The following is a 9,400-nucleotide window of genomic DNA, read 5'->3' as shown; positions in this document are numbered from 1 at the left end:
ATTTTTGATGAAACAACTTCCGTGTATATTTTATAAACATATCCCTTAAAAGTTATTCAAAAAGGAATTTTGTAGACGGAGTGAATAATTTATTATCCTCATCTTAGCAAGATTCATCACATATGCATGGTACTTGGAAAATGACTTCGCAGTTTCTAACAATGGTACAAGATTAAACCGGTTTATATGATTTTAGTCCAAATGCAAAAATTAGAAAAATATATACAGAAACTTCATACGTTTTTCGATACACTTCAGTAACATTATGGACCTAATGGATGTTTTTGTTGTTTTTTTTTCAGGTAGATTTTATATATCTAAGTCAACAATATGAAAATCGATCGGAAATTTAAATCTATTGGATCACGAGTTGTTTGCATTTATATACAAAATTGACAAATGTGGTAAAACTTTACAGTTAACTTCAATGTTTTCACATGTATCTGGTTGTTCTTTAATATTTGCCTGGAATAAGCAAAAAAAAAGGTGATTTATTTCAAATAAAATAAGCACAGAGGCAACACAAAGAACAAACAACACACACTACAACGTGTTCAAAATTATTTTATTGCATTTGACCGGGTTTGTTCAGCTTCTCTTGGCACTGTTTAGAAGGTCTCGCATTCTTTGTGCACTGTAAAGCACGTGGTTTCTCATGAGCAAGTTCAGGTGTAAGAGTTAAATTTTAAAACAAGTTATGTGCACGTGTGTATTGTGTCTGGTGACATGAGAACAAAGTGATTAACGTTATTAAATGTCCTTAATAACTATTAAAATTTGTTTTAAACTGCACAAAAACACGCACGGTATCTTTGCTTCGTCCTCGTTCCTTTCCAATATATCTTGACAGTGAGTGATTTTCTGGAAAGTTTGAACACAGAAACGAAGAGCATAGGTTGAAAATAATGTAATTTTTTTAGTAAATATTCAACAGCTTTTAGAATTTGAAGGGATACTTCTAACAACTGACAAATAGATATTCAGGAATTATGAGGAAACGTTCTGTTTATAAACATGGATTACTTGTTTGTGATATTTAAATGATATAATAATAATATTAATAGGAATATATTATCTATTTATAAATCATATCTTAATAATATTAAGATATTATTAATAGCGATACATGGATTATTTATAGTTGATATTAATAAGGATACAAAGCATAATAAAGTACTAAATATTTACAACAGATGTAAAACTGTTTTTCAGATACAATCAATATGACTGTGTATGGTGTTAATAATGGATATTTGTGACATATCAAAATATCAATGCGAAAGTGTAAAGTATTTATAGAAGGGAAAATACTTTGGAAAATTTGTAAGAAATAAAAAGGATTGTAGGAAGCTCATTACAAAACAATGATGGGTGATTAGGAAAACTAAAATGTTGATATGCGAACAAGATAACTTTGGAGAATTTCGGGAAACCACACAGCTATGATAATATTGAAAACCAACCATGTCCACTTCAGTTGAAGAATGGACTGCCTGTCACAATGCAGCATCTGCAAATAAAAACGTTGAACTTTCTACAAAAGAGTAGAACTCTACGTATTGAAGTGGAACGAAATTTGCCTTATTGAGTCAAAACATTATTATAGCCAGGGTAGATTTTTGTAGAATCCGTAAACAGTAATGGGTTTAATTATTAGGGTCCTTTAATCAGTATAATAAAATTACCTAAAGTACTTTATTCTAGCATGACAGCAGAACCCACAAACTAAAAACGAGTTTGGGTACAGCTTTGTTTGAAAAACAAACAAGCTTTGAACTAAATAATGATGATCCATGGAGGCTAAAACAAAACGTGGTATCAGAGTGGAATAATCAATGCTATTTTAGTTTCATGAGAGGAAAGCGAACATGGAGTGGTTGTTGCTTTATAGAGAAAGTCACCATAAATGTAATTTTCTCGTTTGATGTATATGCATATAATATTTATATTATTTTCAATGCTAGAAAAACATTTATGAAAATCAAAGGCTCCGAAACATTCGTAATGTCTCTGTGACTTTTGACGACTGTGTTTGTGACAGTATCTTGTAATAGATAATGAATATCTCCCGATTAAATCTTTTTAAGCGATATCCTGATATGGAATAAAAAAATCGGCTTATCTAGTCATTGTATGGAAACACTGCCCATAATGATGACTGTGAGTTACTCAAGTCGGTTCACCAATATAATCTTAAAAGATCCAGAGCTGTATGTCGTGGCCACCAGATGGAGGCTTCGACTGAAGAAATGATTAATTGGCATGTCTACCTATGCGACATAAAATATCTAACAATATATTTAAACCGTGCTATTTTCTACTCTAAGAACTCGGTTATAGTAATATTCTCTATACATTTCTAATAGTGCAGTGTACGATTTAGTGAATTTTCATCTTCCGTATACCCGTTTTCAACCACATTCATGGCATATGAACCATTTAATTATCCTATTCACTTTGAGGACTCAACAATTTTCTGCAACTACACAATCCTATGTAGTTTAATTATTTTAAACTATCACAGTTTCTATGCCAAGGATAATTTCCGAATCCCTCAGTTACAGACTTTGTGAAGGGCAGATTTTTCTGAATGTTGTTCATTGGGCAACTGATATGCTTTATAGACTTAGCAACTCGTTACCAAAGCAACACATTCAATAGCAGTGGTTATTCAGAGGATGCTCTGGATAAATGTTTAAAACTAGGATATACCCTTCTTTACTGTTTGTATAACTCTGGATTAACTTTTACTTTCAAAAATCATCTTTTTGGAATAAAGTTACTGCAGAGTCTGCTGATTAGGATCTCACTGTAGATGGCGTTGATTGTGCCTTCAACGTGATAACGAATTTTCTTTTTTGTTGGGTTTCTCCATGCTCGAATTTCTCTGGTGGAATCGTTTACTTCGACCACCTAACAACAACAAAAGCATGAAATTAATCCTTATCTTTAGGTTATAACATAGTACTTTCTTAACAACAACTTCCTAATATTCTTTTTTCAAGGCGGTTTTATTCCTTTACATGTGATCCAATCGAAATGCATTATATCACGCGACCCTTTTGATTAAAAAAAATCAGATATCTTTTTTCCCCTACTAATAGCTCACAGCTTTAGGATAGTTTTTTAAACAAGGATAAAAGGTAAATAACGTATGAAATCAAAATTGGTGATAGTCACAAAATAACAGTAATGTCATGTATTGATGGATAGTTTGTGCAACATAACGTTAAAATAAGACTGATAACAATTGTTTACAAATTTATATATACTGCAGGTTTCCAAGTAAGAAGAACATGATATCATTTCCTCACGCCACTATCGGCGAGTACTTTCATTCAATACCCCTAGCTTATCAAAATGTTTTGAACGAAGCTTAGTTTTTAGCATTCCCAGCTGACCTGATGACCTCTGGTATTGAGTGAACGGCCTCGTCGGAGGCGGCGTGCGGTCGAGATGTAATTACGTTCATCTTATTTAGAAACCCGTAGTATAGGGTCTGTGAAAGACATTTTTTGTTTTAAACAATTATCAGTCGTATTATGAAATTACATATTGATCAGTAGATACCTCTTTATTGGCAAAAGGCGTTATATGCCAAAACAACATTACTGTGTGAAATCAAGCCAATATCTAGTGACAGTAACATAACGATAGACGGCATTGTGTAGGAGCTGTTGAGTATTTGATTTCAGTGACACAACAGTAAACAACGTTGAAGTAGTTAAATATTTGGCGTCAATGATATAAAAAAACGAGCGACAATAACACGTGAACTCGGTAAAATATAAAATAAGAGATGAAGGATGGGGTTAGACAAATCGCCAATTTGGGGATTTCATTCTTTATTAATAGCATATTTGACTACAGTGAATAATAACAAACCACAATATTTGATAAAATCATTAAAATATTTCTTGTTAGTCTTAAACAACAACGTGTTAAAATAGTAGAATATTTATTAACGTGCAAGATCAAGAGGGTGTGAAACTGGTAGAATATTTGTCAACGAGGGAGATCGACGGCGTGTGAAACTGGTAGAATATCTATTAACGAGCAAGATCAACAGTGTGTGAAACTGGTAGAATATTTGTTAACGAGGGAGATCGACATTGTGTGAAACTGGTAGAATATCTATTAACGAGCAAGATCAACAGTGTGTGAAACTGGTAGAAAATTTAACGAGGGAGACCGACAGTGTGTAAAACTGGTAGAATATTTGTTAACGCGGAAGATCGACAGTGTGTGAAACTGGTAGAATATATATTAACGAGCAAGATCAACAGTGTGTGAAACTGGTAGAATATTTGTTAACAAGGGAGATCGACAGTGTGTGAAACTGGTAGAATATATATTAACGAGTAAGATCAACAGTGTGTGAAACTGGTAGAATATTTGTTAACTAGGGAGATCGACATTGTGTGAAACTGGTAGAATATTTGTTAACGAGGGAAATCGACAGCGTGTGAAACTGGTAGAATATATATTAACGAGCAAGATCAACAGTGTGTGAAACTGGTAGAATACTTGTTAACGAGGGAGATCGACATTGTGTGAAACTGGTAGAATATTTGTTAACGAGGGAGCTCGACATTGTGTGAAACTGGTAGAATATTTGTTAACAAGGGAGATCGACAGCGTGTGAAACTGGTAGAATATTTGTTAACGAGGGATATCAATAATCTATGAAACTGGATAGCATTCAACAAGGGAACTTCATTAGTCAATTTTTTACGTTCATTTTAATCTTTATTTTCAGCAACATTAGGATGTTGCTCACTCCTTTCTTTTAAAGCAGCTACTATTCATACTTACTTACCTTGTGAAAGTGACATGCACATTTCCCCTGCAAGAAGTCTTTATATCGGGCCACAGTGACGTTGAAAGTGTCGATAACTTCAAAGTTATAGTGTTTGGCAAAGTCTGCTAAGCCTAAATTATGATAAACTAGCTTTTGGTGTTCTGTCTGCAAAAGTAAAAACAAATTAATTGAAGTACGTAATAAACACCACTTTCTTAAGTTTTTATTATTATCGTAAAGAAAAAAACGTTAAAGGATATGTTAACTTTATGATTAACTTTTATTTTTAGTTGTAATGTCTAGGAAACTACGTACGTGATTTCTTTTTTAAGATACGTACATTTTCATCTTCTCATGGGTGTGTTGTGTAACAATTCCATCTCTTGTGCGCGTTTATACGTGTACATAAATTTAGGTATTTATTCGTATTAAAAATTTGAAATATAATAGCTCTGTATGTGACTTAAATTATTATAATTTATTTATATGGAAGATTCAAACATTTACATTGATTCATAATCTCACAGACGACGCCATTTGGAATTGAAAGAGCATCATCCTTTTTTAAGCAGCTTTAATTTCAGTAGTGACATTTTGATCAACCCTCATGAAAAAGACATTACTAAAAACGTGTCTGATTAAATATTAGTACATACATATGTTTTGATGGTTTCTTGACTTTTCACTATTTCTAAGTGACTTAATTCTCGTACTATGCCAGAATGTATTTTCACAGGCGATACTCTGTAGTAAGATGTACACCGTTGTTTTGAAAAAGTGGATTTCAACAGCAGTAAGTGTATCTAAATTTGTTAAAAAATAACACATAAATGTAAGTTTAAAAGATCTGATGTGTTACGGTATACAATGGGTTAGGATATATTTATTCTTATTATAATAGATTTTCACAATGGGTAACGCGGGTTGACCTTATGGTTAGTTTCGGATTTCAAAGCTGGCGATCCTAGTTTGAATCCGTGCGATACAATAAATTATTCTTCGCACTTTAAGCTGCGAGTACGTTATAAGAGTAAAAGTCAATCCCTTAGCGTGGATGATGAATGGTAGGGTGTTGCTACCTGACTGTCTTCCATCTGACCAGTAGTTTAAAATACAAATTTAGTAGCTTTTCTATAAATACAAAAGTACAAATACAAAAATTCCACACTGATAGAATGCTACTAGTTTTTCAAAAGATGACATGTTTTACCAAGGAAGATATTGTTCTGTTCAAATGTTTTCTAAGATGGCACTAACTCATTAATTAAAGCCGGTAAGCTAAGACTATCGCTCGATTATTCGTTTATGCATCTATTAAATAAAAACATATGTATTTTTTTAGAGTCAAATGCATTAGTATTCTGTCTAAAGCAATCACTTTATTACTCCATTAATGATGTCGGTAATATCACCACATATAAATTTAGGCAGGCTTACTGTAGTGAGACTATGGATCTCGTCCACTGGCTGATGGAACCCTGCTCCCAAGGTTTTCATCACTAGTCTGATTCCTTGTAGCCTCTCTCTGTATCAGAACAAAAATATGGATGTACAATACACCATAGTGTTTCAAAAACTACCTTCAAAACTAATAAAACCTCAATGCTGTCTCACAAAAATGGTGTCACATGTTTTTGTTTCTAACGTCATAGTTCTAATACTTCATTTCATTTAGGTTTTAGTCAATAGATTGGGGTTTCTTATTATGTAACCTTGCTAGAGAATTAATTATTAGTGATTAGTGCCCTGTTAGGGCGCTCTACTTGCAATCTGCGGGTCGTGGGTTCGAATCCTGTCACCGAACATGCACTTTCAGGGAGGGGACGTTATGGTGTGATGATCAGTTACAGTTTTCGTTAGAAAAAAATAGATCAAGAGTTAGCAGTGGGTGGTGTTGAATAGCTGCCTTCATCTAGTCTATTGTTTAAAAATTAAGGACAGCTAGCGCAGATAACTCTCGGGAAGCTCTACGCGTAAATAAACAAACAAACAATCGACTTTTGGGAGACCTTACACGTAGGCTGACCAAATTAATTAAACAATATGTAGACGATAAACTAAATGGGCAGGTCAAAGTAATAAGAAATTATGTGGCCATTTTACTTTAGGATTAGATAAAACTGGCCGACCTAATGATGAGTTGTATAGTTCAATACAACGTGTAAGCTCATGGACCTAATTGCAAGTTATTGTCGAAGAGAGCAAGTAAGCTGATTGATCTAATGACGATATATGTTATCAGTAAATCAAACAGGCTGTTAGTTCATCTAATGACGAGACATATAACCAAATAAATCATGTGGGCTGTTTCAACTAGTGATGAGATACATAGGAAAATGTATTGTGTAGCTTGACCAATCTGACAAACGTCACAGAAGTTCAAATGCCTTCCGCCATTCTCCTTCATTATACACATTATGAACATTAAACAAATGATGAAAAATTATCATTAGTATTTAGTGGATCTGTCTTCTGTAATGATAAACACGTTTACACATCGTATGTAAAAGATCTGAAATCTGAGCCTATGGGATTACACAGAAGATAATACAGAAGTTGGTTGTTTAGAGCGCGTTTGCAGGGACCGATCAAGGGTGGACCACACATGAACAAGAGGGTCTTCGTCTTGCTGAAACTGCATTGTCACTATTCACTGTAGGCAGTAATAGTGGATCCCTTCTTGCTGACTTTGATCGCGCTCCTTATGCCCAATTATACGATTCCTGAAAATATGGTTAAATTCTGAGATATTTTCATTTGTAGCATGACATTTTTTATTCTATGACCTGTACAAAGTTATGCTTGTACTTATAGGTCTGGGTTATTTTCATATGACGTAATGGAGATGGTTGATTTGTATCCTCGGGGGCGCTTTGTTACTTATTGGTAGGCTATGTATCATGCCTATTTTTAAGTGAAGCGGCTATAAGCACAATATTTTAAGGGTCATATTCATTGATTCTTGCAGTATCCTGCAAACTGAGACCCATTTTATTGCAAACATCGATATAGTACTTTTGAAAGAGAGAGAGAGAAGATTAATAGCTGTGCTAGTTTGTGAGAAAAGATATTCAGACATGAGGCACACTGTTCTTTTAAAATACCGCATATTAAATCTAAACTGAAAGGAGAAAAAAACCTTTGATCTTCAGTGTGTCTCTGATGAAATTTTGTTACTCGAGGAAATTTAGATAAGGTAATTATTTTAAATGTGGGGTTTTCTTTATAATCATATTGTACATAAATTGTTACTTGTGATACAAAGCAAAGAGATTAATCTTGCATCAAAGCATTCCTAGTACTTACCCTCTTAGAGCGCGCATCAACATATGTAGGTGTTGAGTAGCTAGCCAATGGACGCCACCTACGATCAGTATAGTGTCGGTGTTATTCTTCAAAGGCTTAGAACTGAAATAATCCACATAATAATTTTTATTGATTTACAGGTTAAAGTACAATGACGTTTCATAACAGTTTTAATACAAACTGGATACGTTTTAAATGACAGACGTTTCATGAGTATGGTGAGAAATTTTGACTTGACGGCAGTAATGGCCATAGTTTTAGAAATATGGTAAAATATGAAAATATACTGGATCTTTGGTTAAGACTAACTAAATGATGCAAGTGCTAGAAATAAGCTGTACTATTTTAAATTATACAACACGTGCATTTATTATGTGCAAAACAAATTAATTAGATTTAACATTTAAAATGAACAATGTGTTATGTGTTAGAAATCTATTTAGGAATCAACACACACCGCGTTGTTAACAGAACTGTTTTGTAGGATTTTTGTTTGTGAGATCAGAGCTTACCGTTGCAAAAGCTGATAGAGGGTTTTATCGAACACTGGTCTTTGATTGGTCGGTAGCCAAAATTGAGGATAGTAAGCGAAACTAACAGTTGTCTGGCCGTTGTTTAGGTTGTTGTACACTCGTATATCGTGCGTCTTGTCCCATTCAGTTAGTGTTCCGTTTACGCGTTCCATGACGTAATGCATCATCCCTCTGTTGGTGGAGTCTCCGATAAAAAGCAACTGTTATAAATGTCAGAAAAACACGTATAAGCACTCAGTTTTTACAGCTAAATACAGAAGTAGAAATCAACAGCACAGAAACACCTTACTTAGTTAAAAGTACATGTAATAACAGTGATTGAAGGGCTAAAAACATGCAAAAAAGCTGGTCAGTTGTTATTAAGCACAGTGGGCTATCTGTGCTCTGCCCTCCAAAGTTAGTGTTATTGAAATCCGATTTATCGCGTCGTAAACCTGCAGGCTTTCACTGGGGTACTGAGAGGCACAAGAAGAAGGAAAAAAGCGAAATTTTAGTACGAGTCTCAGGTTATGAAAAAAGGACTACTCAAGTATACAAAAACGACGTAAAATCGTTATAAAATATATATCTAATGTAACGCTAACCAATGGTATATGATACACAGAGTGATACAAAACTTGACTGTATAATGGTACATGATACGCAGAGTGATACAAACCTGACTGTATAATGGTACATGATACACAGTGATACAAAACGCGACTGCACAATGGTACATGATACAAAACGCGACTGTACAATGTTACATGATACAAAACGC

General features: G+C 34.0%; 1 protein-coding gene across 2 annotated transcripts in view; it reads right to left on the bottom strand.

Moving 5' to 3' along the window:
* Window positions 1-1,151: 1,151 nt before the first annotated feature.
* LOC106477743 (cadherin-like and PC-esterase domain-containing protein 1) overlaps window positions 1,152-9,400 on the bottom strand; it is a 159,058-nt gene continuing 150,809 nt past the window's right edge. For both annotated transcript variants that reach the window (XM_013938278.2, XM_022381502.1), the window contains exons 20-24: window positions 8,620-8,840; window positions 8,108-8,209; window positions 6,239-6,326; window positions 4,820-4,966; window positions 1,152-2,913 (exon numbers count right to left, since the gene is read on the bottom strand). In XM_013938278.2, coding sequence (XP_013793732.2) covers window positions 2,761-2,913; window positions 4,820-4,966; window positions 6,239-6,326; window positions 8,108-8,209; window positions 8,620-8,840 — 711 coding nt within the window. In that variant the 3' untranslated portion in view covers window positions 1,152-2,760. The remainder of the gene's footprint in view (window positions 2,914-4,819; window positions 4,967-6,238; window positions 6,327-8,107; window positions 8,210-8,619; window positions 8,841-9,400) is intronic.

The sequence above is a fragment of the Limulus polyphemus genome, unplaced genomic scaffold (genome assembly GCF_000517525.1).
Source record: "Limulus polyphemus unplaced genomic scaffold, Limulus_polyphemus-2.1.2 Scaffold169, whole genome shotgun sequence".
Lineage (NCBI taxonomy): Eukaryota > Metazoa > Arthropoda > Merostomata > Xiphosura > Limulidae > Limulus > Limulus polyphemus.
Note: the sequence above shows the minus strand (reverse complement) of the source record. Positions and strands in the feature narration are given on the sequence as shown.